Source organism: Panulirus ornatus, chromosome 19 (genome assembly GCF_036320965.1).
Source record: "Panulirus ornatus isolate Po-2019 chromosome 19, ASM3632096v1, whole genome shotgun sequence".
In the NCBI taxonomy this organism is placed as follows: domain Eukaryota; kingdom Metazoa; phylum Arthropoda; class Malacostraca; order Decapoda; family Palinuridae; genus Panulirus; species Panulirus ornatus.
The window spans coordinates 26,537,757-26,559,698 of record NC_092242.1 but is presented as its reverse complement, the minus strand read 5'-3'; the positions used below and the strand labels follow the sequence as shown (position 1 = coordinate 26,559,698).

General features: G+C 41.6%; 1 protein-coding gene across 1 annotated transcript in view; it reads right to left on the bottom strand.

The window, feature by feature from the left end:
* LOC139755466 (phospholipid-transporting ATPase ABCA3-like) overlaps nucleotides 1-21,942 on the bottom strand; it is a 151,899-nt gene that overhangs the window by 37,565 nt on the left and 92,392 nt on the right. The window contains 5 exon segments of the mRNA XM_071673799.1: nucleotides 1,458-1,649; nucleotides 3,310-3,419; nucleotides 16,945-17,117; nucleotides 17,784-18,030; nucleotides 20,226-20,436. Coding sequence (XP_071529900.1) covers nucleotides 1,458-1,649; nucleotides 3,310-3,419; nucleotides 16,945-17,117; nucleotides 17,784-18,030; nucleotides 20,226-20,436 — 933 coding nt within the window.

The following is a 21,942-nucleotide window of genomic DNA, read 5'->3' as shown; positions in this document are numbered from 1 at the left end:
TCTTTTCAAACTCAAACCCCAACTAACCTGTCTCTCTGCCTCCTAAACTTAACTTTGTTTTTACCTACTTTTACTCTCAAGTTTCTCCTTTTGCACACTCCCTCAAGCTCAGACTCCAACTTCTTCAGTTTCTCACACGAATCTGCCACTAGCGCCGTGTCATCAGCATACAACAACCAATTTACTTCTCATGCGCCCCTCATCCTTAACAAACTGCATACCTGCCCCTTTCTCCAAGACCTATGGATTTATCTCTCTCGCCACCCTATCCACTGTGACATCACATATCCCTCTCTACCTACTCGCACACACGTCCAACTCTCTTGATAAAAACTCCTCGCTGCTTCTAAAAGCTTTCCTCTCACACTATATCTTCATAACATCTTCCACAAAACATCATCAGCTTTATCAAATGCTTTCTCCAGATCAATAAATAAACGTTTCTGTTTCTCAATTTCTCACACTCGTTCTTCAAAGCAGACACCCACCCACCCTAATCTGATACTCTGCACAAGCCAGCACCCTCCCAACCACCACTTATGACGACCGTCTTTCAAGAATTAGTTGATATCTAGAAAAATTTAATGTAGATATTGTATTGAAAAACAGTTTTAATCTTGAGGGTATATTGATCAAGAATTGTCATGATGAGATCACTGGTTGCATTCATTAGATTCCACTTAGAATTTGCACATTTACCTTCGTCGGGAGCAACTCACCTTGCTACATGTAAACACGCCCAACTTTCTTAGTGTAACTCCTCACTGCATTCGGTAGATTTCCTCCTACACTACAGATTCGGTTCGCTTTCCACAAGGTATCTCTGTCACCCCTCTCTTACGCTCCCTCTAGATCCATTATTGCCACATACAGGTCACTCTCTATCCCCAAGCATCGTTCACACAAGATATTCAAAGCAAACAAGTGGCGTACACATACTCAAGCGCTCCTGATGACACATTGCTTTTCCTGAACTAGATGTCCTCTGCATGCCACCACCGTCTCGGTTGTTTCTCTTTTATCAAGTGTATTCCACCATCGAACATTCTTTTTTCATTCCCCTTACCTTTATACAAGGGAACCATGCATGCATGTTGCCAGTCCTCTGCCACCTCACCTTGTGCCATGCAAACGTCGAACAGCCTGGCTAACCCTTCAGTAACACTGTCATCCTCCTTATTGGGGAACTCAGCTGCAATCCCATCCACTCCTGTCGCTTTGCCACACTTCATCTCAGGCAAGGCTTTCATAACCTCCTCTGTTTTTACCGTAATATTCGCCATTCCGAAAGAAAAACTCAGAGTAATTTCTTATAAGCTGGATTAGAAAAGCGTAGGTTAGAATTGGGAGTGAGTGGTTGTTTATGACACCCTAACAACAAGGTGATTCATAGATATATGAGAAAATGACCATTAAAGATGATCTTCGGCAACTGCAAGCGGAAAAGGTCTACCTACCTGGTGAGGGTCCCAGAAGAGGGATTCATATTGTTTGCCCAGTTCCAGGAGGTCGGGGTCGCTATGGACGAAGGAGTAGGAGTAAGGGAAGAGGGAGACGTTGAGGGGCAGCGGCGGCTCCTGGGAAATCAGGAACTCCAGCGACTGATCAACCACCAGGCAGATTAGGGTCACCACCACCGGCACCAGACCCTGTTGACGTGGGCTAAGTGAAACTCCTGTTGTTTAAGATGTGATGGGTCTCAGCCTGGCCCTGACGACGGCTCCTCTTCACATGTGTTGTTGGATGTGCCGCAGACCTGCTACTTAAACTGGAGTGCTAACGATATAATCAGATTACATGTAAGAAAGGAAATTCTCACTTGATGCTTCCTTGAAATGTGTTTCCGGATATGTTGGAAAGCATAATGAAAAGCGCCTTCGAGGGACATGGTAAATACGATGATGGTTCTCTTAATGAAGATGAAGGTGGTAAGAGTGAGAATGTGTTTTTGTAATGCATTGTTAAATACCATAAGTGAATGATACGTGTATAAAGGAGAGGGAGTGAATGAAATGAGTTCCGTTTGGCCACGTAAGTCCATGAAGATTGAATCTCCACTAATCTGGTTCCTCACAACCGTACACGATTTCATATTTTGATTTCTTATGGAAAACAGATTATGAGTAGAGTTAATCAAAGATTTGTTGAAAAAAGAAGAGATGTCATAAAGAGGAATACCACATTTCAGGGGAACAATTGCCTCGAGGCAGTACAAACTACTTGCCTTGGGAGAATTACTGAACGTAACAAGAATGGAGAGAGTCCCCCGTGTTGGCTCAGATTCGAATGAAAAACACTGAGAAGGCAAGCCAGAGACAGGCAACATGTACGTAGCTGTGTATGTACGTAGCTACGTTTGCCTCAGTCTGACGTGATGAAGGTAATAAGGTGGATGAATGCCTGACTCCCTGAGGGTAGTACTGGTTAGTGTTGGTGTCGATGGAACAGAAGTGTTGACAATGCATTGGTCAGATGTATACAAGTGTGTTTAGCAGTTCTGAATGGGAAATAGTTTCAGTCAGGATGAGCAAGGAGCACAGAGCATGTAAGAAATTTTAGCAGTGACTAGACATCTGGATGGCAATGTCTAAATATATGTAGGATTATTACAGGAACTTGTTTGGCTTTTCTTGAAAAATAAGACCTAAATGTCCTGCAATAATCTGTCTGTTATCTCAGGCCTATAAAGGTAATAATATAGTGAAGGACGAGGAGGCGAAGTCACTCAAAATGAGGATTGTCAAAATGTTGGAGGTTTCAATACATGGAAACAGTGATCTATAGTTCTTTTTCCTTTATGAGACAAGGTACATATCCATTGGTGGAATACACAGTCGAATATTCGTCTAAACGAATATCATCAAATGAAATTAGACGTTGGTATGTATAGAATAGGTGGTGCAGGGAATATTCCTTGTATAGGACAGTGTAAAGTTACAGAGTGATATAAACACAACTATTTACCTTTACATAATACGTTTTCAGAGTAATACCAACCTAATCGTCTCTCTCAGTCTGAAAGTCTCTCTATTTAGTGGGAAATTCTGATCAAATATTTAGTACATAAACCTGTATTGGAACTGAGACAAACTCAGCACCTCGCCCACAGTTGTAGACCACAGTGTCATGTTTCTGTGCGCGTGAACCACCAGTACACATGACCACACGAAAAAAAATCTCACATTTCTCAAAAAGAAGAAGGTTGTCAGTTATGATGATAAGTAAAGCGAAGGAATTAGTGAGATGAAAAATTATATTTGATTATAAAAAGCATAATTAGATCCCAACAAGATGACGGATGTGGAGTACCTGGGTGATGAGCAGTGGCCATTTCCTCTTGGAGTAGATGGCGCGCTTGATGAAGAAGGCCAGGAACCTGTGCCTCAACAGCTTCCACCCGGACACTCTCCCCTGCTCCGCTGTCAACCAGACTGATGTGTCAGTAGCAATTCCAGTATGTTCAAATGACAATATATTTATCATACGTGAAAAGAAAAAGAAAAAAAAACAAATTGAAAGAAAGAACGTTCATTAGATGTGCTGGCTGACTCCCACACATGTGCCAATGTTATATAATCTTTCATCACACTAGTGCGTGAGGATAGTTAGGATGGCGAAATTCCACTTCAGTAGGAGTTCAGATGAATACATTCAACATGAAGTTTTCATGCATGCAATAACATATATATATATATATATATATATATATATATATATATATATATATATATATATATATATATATATATATATATATATATATATATATATATATATATATATATATATATATATATATATATATATATATATATATATATATATATATATATATATATATATATATATATATATATATATATATATATATATATATATATATATATATATATATATATCCCCTATCCCCAGGGATAATATATATATATATATATATATATATATATATATATATATATATATATATATATATATATATATATATATATATATATATATATATATATATATATATATATATATATATATATATATATATATATATATATATATATATATATATATATATATATATATATATATATATATATATATATATATATATATATATATATATATATATATATATATATATATATATATATATATATATATATATATATATATATATATATATATATATATATATATATATATATATATATATATATATATATATATATATATATATATATAACACTACCCAGCCCCTCAGGAAGCAGCACCGCCACCCCCTGCTTCAGCGACAACAAAGGCCACATTCGTTCACACTCGGTCTCTAGCTGTCATTTGTAATGCACCGAAACCACATCTCCTTGTACACATCCAGGCCCCACAGAACTTTCCATGGTTTACCCCAGACGCTTCACATGCCCTGGTTCAATCCATTGACAGCACGTCGACCCAGGTATACCACATCGTTCCAATACCCTCCTGTATGTTCAGGCCCCGATCACTCAAAATCTTTTTCACTCCATCCTTCCACCTCCCGCTTCTCCGTGTTCCCTCCAACTCTGACACATATATCCTCTTTGTCAATCTTTCCTCACTCATTCTCTTCATGTGACCTAACCATTTCAACACACCCTCTTCTTCTTTTTCTTAACCACTCTCTTATTATTTCCACACATCCTTCTTACCCTTTCATCACTTACTCGATCAAACCACCTCACACCACATATTGTCCTCAAACATTTCATTTCCAGCACATCCACTCTCCTCCGCACAACCCTATCTATAGCTCATGCCTTGCAACCGCATAAAATTGTTAGAACTACTATGCTTCAGTATTTATTTATTTATTTTGCTTTGTCGCTGTCTCCCGCGTTTGCGAGGTAGCGAAAGGAAACAGACGAAAGAAACGGCCCAACCCACCCACATACACATGTATATACATACACGTACACACACGCAAATATACATACCTATACATCTCAATGTACACATATATATACACACACAGACACATACATATACACCATTCCACACAATTCACACTGTCTGCCTTTATTCATTCCTATCGCCACCTCGCCACACATGGAGTACCATCCCCCTCCCCCCTCATGTGTGCGAGGTACCGCTAGGAAAAGAAAACAAATGCCCCATTCGTTCACACTCAGTCTCTAGCTGTCATGCAATAATGCCCGAAACCACAGCTCACTTTCCACATCCAGGCCCCACACAACTTTCCATGGTTTACCCCAGACGCTTCACATGCCCTGATTCAATCCACTGACAGCACGTCAACCCCGGTATACCACATCGATCCAATTCACTCTATTCCTTGCACGCCTTTCACCCTCCTGCATGTTCAGGCCCCGATCACTCAAAATCTTTTTCACTCCATCTTTCCACCTCCAATTTGGTCTCCCACTTCTCGTTCCCTACACCTCCGACACATATATCCTCTTGGTCAATCTTTCCTCACTCATTCTCTCCATGTGCCCAAACCATTTCAAAACACCCTCTTCTGCTCTCTCAACCACGCTCTTTTTATTTCCACACATCTCTCTTACCCTTACATTACTTACTCGATCAAACCACCTCACACCACATATTGTCCTCAAACATCTCATTTCCAGCACATCCACCCTCCTGCGAACAACTCTATCCATAGCCCACGCCTCGCAACCGTACAACATTGTTAGAACCACTATTCCTTCAACCATACCCATTTTTGCTTTCCGAGATAATGTTCTCGACTTCCACACATTCTTCAAGGCTCCCAGGATTTTCGCCCCCTCCCCCACCCTATCATTCACTTCCGCTTCCATGGTTCCATCCGCTGCCAGATCCACTCCCAGATATCTAAAACACTTTACTTCCTCCAGTTTTTCTCCATTCAAACTTACCTCCCAATTGCCTTGACCCTCAACCCTACTGTACCTAATAACCTTGCTCTTATTCACATTTACTCTTAACTTTCTTCTTTCACACACTTTACCAAACTCAGTCACCAGCTTCTGCAGTTTCTCACATGAATCAACCACCAGCGCTGTATCATCAGCGAACAACAACTGACTCACTTCCCAAGCTCTCTCATCCACAACAGACTTCATACTTGCCCCTCTTTCCAAAACTCTTGCATTCACCTCCCTAACAACCCCATCCATAAACAAATTAAACAACCATGGAGACATCACACACCCCTGCCGCAAACCTACATTCACTGAGAACCAATCACTTTCCTCTCTTCCTACACGTACACATGCCTTACATCCTCGATAAAAACTTTTCACTGCTTCTAACAACTTGCCTCCCACACCGTATACTCTTAATACCTTCCACAGAGCATCTCTATCAACTCTATCATATGCCTTCTCCAGATCCATAAATGCTACATACAAATCCATTTCCTTTTCTAAGTATTTCTCATATACATTCTTCAAAGCAAACACCTGATACACACATCCTCTACCACTTCTGAAACCACACTGCTCTTTCCCAATCTGATGCTCTGTACATGCCTTCACCCTCTCAATCAATACCCTCGCATATGATTTACCAGGAATACTCAACAAACTTATACCTCTGTAATTTGAGCACTCACTCTTTTCCCCTTTGCCTTTGTACAATGGCACTATGCACGCATTCCGCCAATCCTCAGGCACCTCACCATGAGTCATACATACATTAAATAACCTTACCAACCAGTCAACAATACAGTCACCCCCTTTTTTGATAGATTCTACTGCAATACCATCCAAACCTGCTGCCTTGCCGGCTTTCATCTTCCGCAAAGCTTTTACTACCTCTTCTCTGTTTACCAAATCATAATCCCTAACCCTCTCACTTTGCACACCACCTCGACCAAAACACCCTATATCTGCCACTCTATCATCAAACACATTCAACAAACCTTCAAAATACTCACTCCATCTCCTTCTCACATCACCACTACTTGTTATCACCTCCCCATTAGCGCCCTTCACTGAAGTTCCCATCTACTCCCTTGTCTTACGCACTTTATTTACCTCCTTCCAGAACATCTTTTTATTCTCCCTAAAATTTAATGATACTCTCTCACCCCAACTCTCATTTGCCCTCTTTTTCACCTCTTGCACCTTTCTCTTGACCTCCTGTCTCTTTCTTTTATACATCTCCCACTCAATTGCATATTTTCCCTGCAAAAATCGTCCAAATGCCTCTCTCTTCTCTTTCACTAATAATCTTACTTCTTCATCCCACCACTCACTACCCTTTCTAATCAACCCACCTCCCACGCTTCTCATGCCACAAGCATCTTTTGCGCAATCCATCACTGATTCCCTAAATACATCCCATTCCTCACCCACTCCCCTTACTTCCATTGTTCTCACCTTTTTCCATTCTGTACTCAGTCTCTCCTGGTACTTCCTCACACAAGTCTCCCTCCTAAGCTCACTTACTTTCACCACCCTCTTCACCCCAACATTCACTCTTCTTTTCTGAAAACCCCTACAAATCTTCACCTTAGCCTCCACAAGATAATGATCAGACATCCCTCCAGTTGCACCTCTCAGCACATTAACATCCAAAAGTCTCTCTTTCGCGCGCCTGTCAATTAACACGTAATCCAATAATGCTCTCTGGCCATCTCTCCTACTTACATACGTATACGTATGTATATCTCGCTTTTTAAACCAGGTATTCCCAATCACCAGTCCTTTTTTAGCACATAAATCTACAAGCTCTTCACCATTTCCATTTACAACACTGAACACTCCATGTATACCAATTATTCCCTCAACTGCCACATTACTCACCTTTGCATTCAAATCACCCATCACTATAAACCGGTCTTGTGCATCAAAACCACTAACACACTCATTCAGCTGCTCCCAAAACACCTGTCTCTCATGATCTTTCTTCTCATGCCCAGGTGCATATGCACCAATAATCACCCATCTCTCTCCATCAACTTTCAGTTTTACCCATATTAATCGAGAATTTACTTTCTTACATTCTATCACATACTCCCATAACTCCTGTTTCAGGAGTAGTGCTACTCCTTCCCTTGCTCTTGTCCTCTCACTAACCCCTGACTTTACTCCCAAGACATTCCCAAACCACTCTTCATCTTTACCCTTGAGCTTCGTTTCACTCAGAGCCCAAACCTCCAGGTTCCTTTCCTCAAACATACCACCTATCTCTCCTTTTTTCACATCTTGGTTACATCCACACACATTTAGACACCTCAATCTGAGTCTACGAGGAGCATGAGCACTCCCCTTGTGACTCCTTCTGTTTCCCATTTTTAGAAAGTTAAAATACAAGGAGGGGAGGATTTCTGGCCCCCCGCTCCCGTCCCCTCTGCGTGGGAATGCGTGGGAAGTATTCTTTCACCCCTATCCCCAGGGATAATATGTATATATATTATTATTATTTTTTTATTTATTATACTTTGTCGCTGTCTCCCGCGTTTGCGAGGTAGCCCAAGGAAACAGACGAAAGAAATGGCCCAACCCACCCCCATACACATGTATATACATACGTCCACACACGCAAATATACATACCTACACAGCTTTCCATGGTTTACCCCAGACGCTTCACATGCCCCGATTCAATCCACTGACAGCACGTCAACCCCGGTATACCACATCGCTCCAATTCACTCTATTCCTTGCCCTCCTTTCACCCTCCTGCATGTTCAGGCCCCGATCACACAAAATCTTTTTCACTCCATCTTTCCACCTCCAATTTGGTCTCCCTCTTCTCCTTGCTCCCTCCACCTCCGACACATATATCCTCTTGGTCAATCTTTCCTCACTCATCCTCTCCATGTGCCCAAACCACTTCAAAACACCCTCTTCTGCTCTCTCAACCACGCTCTTTTTATTTCCACACATCTCTCTTACCCTTATGTTACTCACTCGATCAAACCACCTCACACCACACATTGTCCTCAAACATCTCATTTCCAGTACATCCATCCTCCTGCACACAACTCTATCCATAGCCCACGCCTCGCAACCATACAACATTGTTGGAACCACTATTCCTTCAAACATACCCATTTTTGCTTTCCGAGATAATGTTCTCGACTTCCACACATTTTTCAAGGCCCCCAGGATTTTCGCCCCCTCCCCCACCCTATGATCCACTTCCGCTTCCATGGTTCCATCCGCTGCCAGATCCACTCCCAGATATCTAAAACACTTCACTTCCTCCAGTTTTTCTCCATTCAAACTCACCTCCCAATTGACTTGACCCTCAACCCTACTGTACCTAATAACCTTGCTCTTATTCACATTTACTCTTAACTTTCTTCTTCCACACACTTTTCCAAACTCAGTCACCAGCTTCTGCAGTTTCTCACATGAATCAGCCACCAGCGCTGTATCATCAGCGAACATCAACTGACTCACTTCCCAAGCTCTCTCATCCCCAACAGACTTCATACTTGCCCCTCTTTCCAAAACTCTTGCATTTACCTCCCTAACAACCCCATCCATAAACAAATTAAACAACCATGGAGACATCACACACCCCTGCCGCAAACCTACATTCACTGAGAACCAATCACTTTCCTCTCTTCCTACACGTACACATCCTCGATAAAAACTTTTCACTGCTTCTAACAACTTTCCTCCCACACCATATATTCTTAATACCTTCCACAGAGCATCTCTATCAACTCTATCATATGCCTTCTCCAGATCCATAAATGCTACATACAAATCCATTTGCTTTTCTAAGTATTTCTCACATACATTCTTCAAAGCAAACACCTGATCCACACATCCTCTACCACTTCTGAAACCACACTGCTCTTCCCCAATCTGATGCTCTGTACATGCCTTCACCCTCTCAATCAATACCCTCCCATATAATTTACCAGGAATACTCAACAAACTTATACCTCTGTAATTTGAGCACTCACTCTTATCCCCTTTGCCTTTGTACAATGGCACTATGCACGCATTCCGCCAATCCTCAGGCACCTCACCATGAGTCATACATACATTAAATAACCTTATCAACCAGTCAACAATACAGTCACCCCCTTTTTTAATAAATTTCACTGCAATACCATCCAAACCTGCTGCCTTGCCGGCTTTCATCTTCCGCAAAGCTTTCACTACCTCTTCTCTGTTTACCAAATCATTTTCCCTAACCCTCTCACTTTGCACACCACCTCGACCAAAACACCCTATATCTGCCACTCTATCATCAAACACATTCAACAAACCTTCAAAATACTCACTCCATCTCCTTCTCACATCACCACTACTTGTTATCACCTCCCCATTTGCGCCCTTCACTGAAGTTCCCATTTGCTCCCTTGTCTTACGCACTTTATTTACCTACTTCCACAACATCTTTTTATTCTCCCTAAAATTTAATGATACTCTCTCACCCCAATTCTCATTTGCCCTTTTTTCACGTCTTGCACCTTTCTCTTGACCTCCTGTCTCTTTCTTTTATACATCTCCCACTCAATTGCATTTTTTCCTGCAAAAATCGTTCAAATGCCTCTCTCTTCTCTTTCACTAATACTCTTACTTCTTCATCCCACCACTCACTACCCTTTCTAATCAACCCACCTCCCACGCTTCTCATGCCACAAGCATCTTTTGCGCAATCCATCACTGATTCCCTAAATACATCCCATTCCTCACCCACTCCCCTTACTTCCATTGTTCTCACCTTTTTCCATTCTGTACTCAGTCTCTCCTGGTACTTCCTCACACAGGTCTCCTTCTCAAGCTCCCTTACTCTCACCACCCTCTTCACCCCAACATTCACTCTTCTTTTCTGAAAACCCCTACAAATCTTCACCTTAGCCTCCACAAGATAATGATCAGACATCCCTCCAGTTGCACCTCTCAGCACATTAACATCCAAAAGTCTCTCTTTCGCACGCCTGTCAATTAACACGTAATCCAATAACGCTCTCTGGCCATCTCTCCTACTTACATAAGTATACTTATGTATATCTCGCTTTTTAAACCAGGTATTCCCAATCATCAGTCCTTTTTCAGCACATAAATCTACAAGCTCTTCACCATTTCCATTTACAACACTGAACACCCCATGTATACCAATTATTCCCTCAACTGCCACATTACTCACCTTTGCATTCAAATCACCCATCGCTATGACCCGGTCTCGTGCATCAAAACCACTAACACACTCATTCAGCTGCTCCCAAAACACTTGCCTCTCTTGATCTTTCTTCTCATGCCCAGGTGCATATGCACCAATAATCACCCACCTCTCTCCATCAACTTTCAGTTTTACCCATATTAATCGAGAATTTACTTTCTTACACTCTATCACATACTCCCACAACTCCTGTTTCAGGAGTATTGCTACCCCTTCCCTTGCTCTTGTCCACTCACTAACCCCTGACTTTACTCCCCAGACATTCCCAAACCACTCTTCCCCTTTACCCTTGAGCTTCGTTTCACTCAGAGCCAAAACATCCAGGTTCCTTTCCTCAAACATACTACCTATCTCTCCTTTTTTCACATCTTGGTTACATCCACACACATTTAGGCACCCCACTCTGAGCCTTCGAGGAGGATGAGCACTCCCCGCGTGACTCCTTCTTCTGTTTCCCATTTTAGAAAGTTAATACAAGGAGGGGAGGATTTCTGGCCCCCCGCTCCCGTCCCCTCTAGTCGCTTTCTACGACACGCGAGGAATACGTGGGAAGTATTCTTTCACCCCTATCCCCAGGGATAATATACATATATATACACATATACACATACACACACATACACATACATACGCACATATACACACACACACACATACATATATATACATATGAGAAATGTAAGAAACAATTTAGAAAACTGAAACTTCTAGCTTGAAATGAATGAAAAAAAGAATGTCACATAATGGTTCAACCTCTGGCTATGGAAAAAAGGAAATGTATAATTTATTTACACAAACGTCAATAGCAGTTCTCATCAATTTAACCACTGTATCAATAAGCTTCAATGTATATATATATATATATATATATATATATATATATATATATATATATATATATATATATATATATATATATATATATATATATATATATATACATACGCACACACACACACACACACACACACACATACACACTATGCTTCAAACATACCCATATTTGTTCTCTAAGATAACGTCCTCTCCTTCCACACATTCTTCAGCGCTCCTAGAACCTTCACCACTTCCCCCACTCTGTGACTCACTTCCGCTTCCATGGTTCCAGTCGCTGCTAAGTCCACTCCCATATATCTAAAACACTTCACTTCCTCCAGTTTTCCCCCATTCAAACTTACATACCAATTAACTTATCCCTCAACCCTACTGTACCTAATAACCTTGCTCTTATTCACATTTACTCTCAACTATCTTCTTTCACACACTTTACCAAATTCAGTCACCCACTCCGGCAGTTTCTCACTTAAATCAGCCATCAGCGCTGTATCATCGCGAACAACAACTGACTTACTTCCCAAGTCCTCTCATCCTAAACAAACTGCATGCTTGCCCCTCTCTTCAAACTCTTACATTTACCTCCCTAACCACCCCATCCATAAATAAATCAAACAACCATGGACACATTACACACCTCTGCCGCACACCGACCTTCACTTGTACACATGCCTTACATTCTTGTTAAACCCTTTCACTAATTTTAGCAGTTTACCTCCCACACATATACTCTTAAAACCTTCCACAAAGCATCTCCATCAGCCCTCTAATGTGCCTTCTCCAGATCCATAAATGCCTCATACAAATCTGTTTTTCTAAGTACTTCTCACATTCATTCTTCACAGCAAACACCTGATCCACACATCTACCACTTCTGAAACCACACTGCTCCTCCCATATCTGATGCTCTATGCATGTCTTCACCCTTTCAATCAATACCCTCCCATAAAATTTCCCATGAATACTCAACAAACTTATACCTTTGTAGTTTAAACACTCAAATTTATCCCTTTGCCTTTATACAATGGCACTATACATACATTCCACTAATCCTCAAACACTTCACCATGAATCATTCATACATTAGATATCCTTACCAACCAGTCAACAACACAGTCATCTCCTTTCTTAATAAATTCAACTGCAATACCATTCAAACCCGTCGCCTTGCCGGATTTCGCCACATATATATATATATATATATATATATATATATATATATATATATATATATATATATATATATATATATATATATATATATATATATATATTCCTATGGGTCCACGGGGAATATGAAACACGACAAGTCCCCAAGTGCACTTTCGTGTAACAATCACATGTTTACCAAATGGCGTCCTAGCTTCGTCTCTTCGATGTACATCAACTGACCTATATTTCTCTCTTGTGTCTCCCCTGATGATGTAATTATTACACGAAAGTGCACTTGGGAACTTATCGTGTTTCATTTTCCCCGTGGACTCATAGGAATATCTTGATCACGCGTAAAATTGTGATCCTTTCCAATATATATATATATATATATATATATATATATATATATATATATATATATATATATATATATATATATATATATATATTTTTTTTTTTTTTTTTTTTTTTTATACTTTGTCGCTGTCTCCCGCGTTTGCGAGGTAGCGCAAGGAAACAGACGAAAGAAATGGCCCAACCCTCCCCATACACATGTACATACACACGTCCACACACGCAAATATACATACCTACACAGCTTTCCATGGTTTACCCCGGACGCTTCACATGCCTTGATTCAATCCACTGACAGCACAACCCCTGTATACCACATCGCTCCAATTCACTCTATTCCTTGCCCTCCTTTCACCCTCCTGCATGTTCAGGCCCCGATCACACAAAATCCTTTTCACTCCATCTTTCCACCTCCAATTTGGTCTCCCTCTTCTCCTCGTTCCCTCCACCTCCGACACATATATCCTCTTGGTCAATCTTTCCTCACTCATTCTCTCCATGTGCCCAAACCATTTCAAAACACCCTCTTCTGCTCTCTCAACCACGCTCTTTTTATTTCCACACATCTCTCTTACCCTTACGTTACTTACTCGATCAAACCACCTCACACCACACATTGTCCTCAAACATCTCATTTCCAGCACATCCATCCTCCTGCGCACAACTCTATCCATAGCCCACGCCTCGCAACCATACAACATTGTTGGAACTACTATTCCTTCAAACATACCCATTTTTGCTTTCCGGGATAATGTTCTCGACTTCCACACATTTTTCAAGGCTCCCAAAATTTTCGCCCCCTCCCCCACCCTATGATCCACTTCCGCTTCCATGGTTCCATCCGCTGACAGATCCACTCCCAGATATCTAAAACACTTCACTTCCTCCAGTTTTTCTCCATTCAAACTCACCTCCCAATTGACTTGACCCTCAACCCTACTGTACCTAATAACCTTGCTCTTATTCACATTTACTCTTAACTTTCTTCTTCCACACACTTTACCAAACTCCGTCACCAGCTTCTGCAGTTTCTCACATGAATCCGCCACCAGCGCTGTATCATCAGCGAACAACAACTGACTCACTTCCCAAGCTCTCTCATCCCCAACAGACCTCATACTTGCCCCTCTTTCCAAGACTCTTGCATTTACCTCCCTAACAACCCCATCCATAAACAAACTAAACAACCATGGAGACATCACACACCCCTGCCGCAAACCTACATTCACTGAGAACCAATCACTTTCCTCTCTTCCTACACGTACACATGCCTTACATCCTCGATAAAAACTTTTCACTGCTTCTAACAACAAGATGTTCTGGAAGGAGGTAAATAGGGTGCGTAAGACAAGGGAGCAAATGGGAACTTCAGTGAAGGGCGTAAATGGGGAGGTGATAACAAGTAGTGGTGATGTGAGAAGGAGATGGAATGAGTATTTTGAAGGTTTGTTGAATGTGTCTGATGACAGAGTGGCAGATATAGGGTGTTTGGGTCGAGGTGGTGTGCAAAGTGAGAGGGTTAGGGAAAATGATTTGGTAAACAGAGAAGAGGTAGTAAAAGCTTTGCGGAAGATGAAAGCCGGCAAGGCAGCAGGTTTGGATGGTATTGCAGTGGAATTTATTAAAAAAGGGGGTGACTGTATTGTTGACTGGTTGGTAAGGTTATTTAATGTATGTATGACTCATGGTGAGGTGCCTGAGGATTGGCGGAATGCGTGCATAGTGCCATTGTACAAAGGCAAAGGGGATAAGAGTGAGTGCTCAAATTACAGAGGTATAAGTTTGTTGAGTATTCCTGGTAAATTATATGGGAGGGTATTGATTGAGAGGGTGAAGGCATGTACAGAGCATCAGATTGGGGAAGAGCAGTGTGGTTTCAGAAGTGGGAGAGGATGTGTGGATCAGGTGTTTGCTTTGAAGAATGTATGTGAGAAATACTTAGAAAAGCAAATGGATTTGTATGTAGCATTTATGGATCTGGAGAAGGCATATGATAGAGTTGATAGAGATGCTCTGTGGAAGGTATTAAGAATATATGGTGTGGGAGGCAAGTTGTTAGAAGCAGTGATACATATATATATATACATATATATACATATATACATATATATATATATATATATATATATATATATATATATATATATATCGGGTTGAGAGACAAGTGAATTAGGAGGTAAGTTTGAGTGGAGAAAAAATGGAGGAAGTGAAGTGTTTTAGATATCTGGGAGTGGATTTGGCAGCGGATGGAACCATGGAAGCGGAAGTGAGTCACTGGGTGGGGGAGGGGGCGAAGTTTCTGGGAGCGTTGAAAAATGTGTGGAAGGCGAAAACATTATCTTGGAAAGCAAAAATGGGTTCTAACAATGGTTTTATGGTTGTGATGCATGGGCGACAGATTGAGTCGTGCAGAGAAGGGTGAATGTGTTGGAAATGAGATGTTTTAGGACAATATGTGGTGTGACGTGGTTTGATCGAGTAAGTAATGAAAGAGTAAGAGAGATGTGTGGTAATAAAAAGAGTGTGGTTGAGAGAGCTGAAGAGGGTGTTTGGAAATGGCTTGGTCACATGGAGAGAATGAGTGAGGAAAGATTAACAAAGACGATATATGTGTCAGAGGTGGAGGGAAGGAGGAGAAGTGGGTGACCAAAGTGCAGGTGGAAGGATGGAGTGGAAAAGATCTTGAGCGATCGGGGCCTGAACTTACAGGAGGGTGAAAGGCGTGCAAGGAATAGAATGAATTGGAACGATGTGGTATAACGGGATCGACGTGCTGTCAGTGAATTGAACCAGGGCGTGTGAAGCATCTGGGGTAAACCATGGAAAGTTTTGTGGGGCCTGGATGTGGAAAGAGAGCTGTGGTTTCGGTGCATTATACATGACAGCTAGAATCTGAGTGTGGACGATTGTGGCCTTTGTTGTCCCTTCCTAGCTCTACTCGCGCGCGTGCGGGGGAAGGGGGGTGTCATTTCATGTGTGGCGGTATGGCGGCGAGAATGGATGAAGGCAACATGTATTAGTATGTGCATGTGTTTATATGTATATATGTATATATGTATATGTTTGTATATGTATATATGTCATACATGTATATGCATGTATACGTTGAAATGTGTAGGTATGTATATGTGCATGTGTGGGCGTTTATGTATATGCATGTGTTTGTGGGTGGGTTGGGCCATTCTTTCGTCTGCTTTCTTGCGTTACCTCGCTAACGCAGGAGACACCGACAAAGTATAATAGATAAATATAGATAATATATATATCATCCTTAGGGATAGAAGATAAGTACAATACTTCGCATGATGCCCTGCGTGTCGTCGTAGATGGCCAAGAGGAAAAGGTATCGGGGAATGATCATGAGAGAGAGAGAGAGAGAGAGAGAGAGAGAGAGAGAGAGAGAGAGAGAGAGAGAGAGAGAGATGTAGCTACCCTGTCATTATATCTCTGAACTTCTCGTCTTGTAATTCACCTCTTGAACTGTTGCACAGGTTCTGTCGGCTGCTCATTAACACGTCGTCATCCAAGTTCACGTTCACTGACTCCTCAGCTCCGACGTGTTGACTGCCTTCTACTCCGCCATTCTTGAAGGTGTTGTGTGAGACTATGATACGTTCCTCACTCGTCTCCAACAGCTCGCTCACCCTGACCATACCAAGAGCCGTTAGTTTACTGAACACTTAGATTCATGAAATGTTACGCTGTATCGTCATCAGGGATGAATTTCGGGGGGATTACTTGGAGCGAGAAATTGAGTGGGTATGACACTGTTTTACTCAACACAGAGAAACAACATAGCCATGTTACTCACGAAAACAAACATATGCGATAAATCCTGATAGCTAGCTTAAGTGTGGGCGTATGTTATGACTATTTGTGTTTACAATTTGTGTTACGAGATGAGAGATTTACACCGGTGTTGCCCAGTCTTTTATTAACGTATGTACCATGGTCTACTCTTGTGTGTATACACACACACGCACACCCCCAGACAAAGTCAGTTACCCATTCATCGACTAACCCTGTGTAGAGGATGAACAGCTGAGATTGCCTGTTGTGCTACATATGTACATACATACATATGCAGATGTTAACAAACAGGGCAATACATTTGTAAGATTCTCTCCCCTTAACACACAAATAGCGATCATGAGTATTAATCACAAGTACCCATACACACAACCGTAAACATATACTCAAAGAAATGCATATAAGGATACACACAAACACACATAAACCCACACAGGAGATGGGGTCCCACTACAGCACCAATAGTTTACTACAGCTTGGGCCTGACATGTAAACACCTACCCGAGGAAGACCCTCTCCATGGTGGTGAGGGAGAGGCCGACGTGCCTCACCCCGAGCTCCTGCTTCCTGTGGGTGAGCGTCTCCAGGAGAGGGGCGAACTTGGAGGTGTCGGGAGGCACCTTGAAGGTGACCTCCCCGCTGCGGCAGGTGTGCAGGGTGGCGGAGGGCAGGTGCCGCTTCACCTCCTCCTCCATAACGTCGATCTTGCACTCGTCCGTCACCATCATCTCCAGGGTGTAGCCGTCACCTAACACGTGTACAGACGAGAGAAGCTGAAATGTTACATGACGAATATTGTTGTAAGACGGACCCTACACCACCCCCTCAGCTTACCACATTCCACGCCAGGGGGCTTCCGCGTAGCCAAGGTCAAGTTCTTGCTCGCGTACCACCGCCTTCCATTTTCTGTCATCATGTGCTTTTTGCGTAGGACGGAAGAAGTAAGAGCAAGTCAATCGCGTTACAAGTGAGAATTCGAATCAGACTGAATCATTGTAAATGAGATGGCGGACGCAGACACGGACGATGTGTGACGTACGGGTGTACGAAGAAATAGAATCATCATCATCATACAGTAGAGACAATACTACCACTGTACGTAGTGATGGAACAGTGGTATAACCTCTTCCATCAACCGTGATATCATTCATCTCTCAAACATATGAATAAGACCGATTTCTCGTTACTGATCAGTTTCACTCTAACATATCTAATGACGATGAACGTATTGGTAAATCAATTACCTTCTTCAAAGAAATTAAACTGTTTTAAACGATGTGATTTGGATTATACCAATATTTTTTACCTGTGTTGTCCTATTCCCTTAATGTTAGTGTCTCGTGTATCTGTTTATTTCCTTCATTATACTTCATATGAAGTAAACTGAAGCGTATCATGACCTCACATAGCAGACTCATCATTAGATAACACAAATAACGTACTTGACGAGGCACAGTTTGTGGATCCACCGGAGAGAATTGACCTGTGTAACACAAACTTACAAGCATCTCAGGAAAGAACTCTGCAACACTGAACACTCCAACTGACGATTTATCAAGATACTCATAACGCCATATTGTATCACGACACAACTGTACATCGCTGTATATCCAGTGCTTCATCATACGTGTTAGTCACAGTGACGTAATGTGGAGATAATGCCACTAGAGAGACACACAACCACATACATGTCAGAGTAGTCTACCTCAATGGTTCCCAACCCTGGGTGTCGTGACGCTACGTGGGGTCACCAAGCGTTCTTCTTCGGGTCTTGAAACCATCGACCATCGACTCTTGTCTACGAATGTCAACATTTCTTTTTTCATACTTGTTCGACTTTTCCCACGTCAGCGAAATACAAAAAAGAACAAGCGAAAAAGACCACATTCGTTCACAGCCATTCTCTAGCTGACATATGCCATGTAAGTTGATATAATAAATGGGAATTAAAGCAAGATTATCAGGTCTAGCAGGATAGAGGGACAGGTTAGCTGGAATGAGCGTTTCAATGGAGAAAATTTGGAGTAAGTAAAGTGTTTTAGATACCTGGGAGTGGACGTGGCAGGAAATGAAATCATGGAAGCGGAATTTATTTACTAGGTAAGGAAGGGGTGAAGGTTATGGAGCCACTGAAGAATGTATGGTAAGATAGTTCGCTGACCTATCTGAGAGGACATGGGCTATAGATAGGGTTGTGCAAAGGGGAGTGAACACGTTGGAAATTAAATGTAGAAAGACAATATGTGGTGTGAGGTGGTTTGATCGAGTAAGTAATGAAAGGGTGAGAGAAATGTGGGGAAATATAAAGAGTGTGGTTGAGAGCAGAAGAAGGTGTGTTGAAATTGTTTGGACACATGGAAAGAATGAGTGAGGAAAGATTGACAAAGAGGATATATGTGTTAAAGGTGGAGGGAATAAGAAGTGGGAGAACAGATTCGAGATAAAGCGATGGAGTGAATAAGATTTTGTATGATCGACGCTTGAACATAAAGGAGGGTGAAAGGCGTGCACGGGATGGAGGGAAATGGTATCGATGAGGTATACACGGGAATGTCAAAATATTTCTGTTATATTGCCAATGTTGGTACCTCTCTCGAGTCCTTGAGGTAAGTGTTTTATGTCACTGTAAAAAAAACAATTTCTTGTTTCCTTGCTTTTTACATTGGACATAACACATCGAAGTCTGTCTTGTTTATCTTCAGATAGTCAGGCCACAAGTTGATGTACGATATGAAAGTATTACAACTTAAATTGTTTTCCTTTGTTTGCTATATTCACTAACCCTTGCGTCTTTAGTTCTCCTCTTTGTGTTTTCCTAGATCTAGTAAATAATCTTTAATGATCTGTAACATTCTTGGCTGGGGTAGCCATAACCTCGGAGTGAATGGTATGGATCGTCTGAGAAAGAGGTTGAGAAACTCAGGTCTTCATAAAGAGCCTTACCGAACTTGTTCTTGAGGAAGAGGGTGGAGCCAGCACAGACGACCCTGCCGGAGGCCATGATGGCAACACGGTCGCCCAGGACGTCAGCCTCCTCCATGTGGTGTGTGGTGACGAGGACAGTGCGACGCCCTCGCTCCCCCTGCACCATATCCCACACCCACCGACGTGACTCAGGGTCCAGCCCGCTGCTTGGCTCATCCAAGATGACCACCTGCCACAGAATATTGTATCTTGTTAATGTAAACACACACACACACACACACACACACACACTTATATATATATATATATATATATATATATATATATATATATATATATATATATATATATATATATATATATATATATATATATTTATACTTTGTCGCTGTCTCCCGCGTTTGCGAGGTAGCGCAAGGAAACAGACGAAAGAAATGGCCCAACCCCCCCCATACACATGTATATACATACGTCCACACACGCAAATATACATACCTACACAGCTTTCCATGGTTTACCCCAGACGCTTCACATGCCTTGATTCAATCCACTGACAGCACGTCAACCCCGGTATACCACATCGCTTCAACCCACTCCATTCCTTGCCCTCCTTTCACCCTCCTGCATATATATATATATATATATATATATATATATATATATATATATATATATATATATATATATATATATATATATATATATATATATATATATATGTATATATATCACTACTCCTGAAATAGGAGTGGTGGGATTATATGATAGAGTGTAAGAAAGTAAACTCTAGATTGATATGGGTAAAACTGAAAGTTGATGGAGAGAGGTGGGTGATTATTGGTGCATATGCACCTGGGAATGAGAAGAAAGATCATGAGAGGCAAGTGTTTTGGGAGCAGCTGAATGAGTGTGTTAGTGGTTTTGATGCACGAGACCGGGTTATAGTGTTGGATGATTTGAATACAAAGGTGAGTAATGTGGCAGTTCAGGGAATAATTGGTATACATGGGGTGTTCAGTGTTGTAAATGGAAATGGTGAAGAGCTTGTAGATTTATGTGCTGAGAAAGGACTGGTGATTGGGATTACCTGGTTTAAAAAGAGAGATATACATAAGTATACGTATGTAAGTAGGAGAGATGGCCAGAGAGCATTATTGGATTACGCGTCAATTGATAGGCGCGCGAAAGAGAGACTTTTGGATATTAATGTGCTGAGAGGTGCAACTGGAGGGATGTCTGATCATTATCTTGTGGAGGCGAAGGTGAAGATTTGTAGAGGTTTTCAGAAAAGAAGAGAGAATGTTGGGGTGAAGAGAGAGGTGAGAGTAAGTGAGCTTGGGAAGGAGACTTGTGTGAGGAAGTACCAGGAGAGACTGAGTACAAAATGGAAAAGGTGAGAACAAAGGAGGTAAGGGGAGTGGGGGAGGAATGGGATGTATTTAGGGAAGCAGTGATGGCTTGCGCAAAAGATGCTTGTGGCATGAGAAGCGTGGGAGGTGGGCAGATTAGAAAGGGTAGCGAGTGGTGGGATGAAGAAGTAAGATTGTTAGTGAAAGAGAAGAGAGAGGCATTTGGACGATATTTGCAGGGAAATAGTGCAAATGAGTGGGAGATGTATAAAAGAAAGAGGCAGGAGGTCAAGAGAAAAGTGCACGAGGTGAAAAAGAGGGCAAATGAGAGCTTGGGTGAGAGAGTATCATCAAACTTTAGGGAGAATAAAAAGATGTTTTGGAAG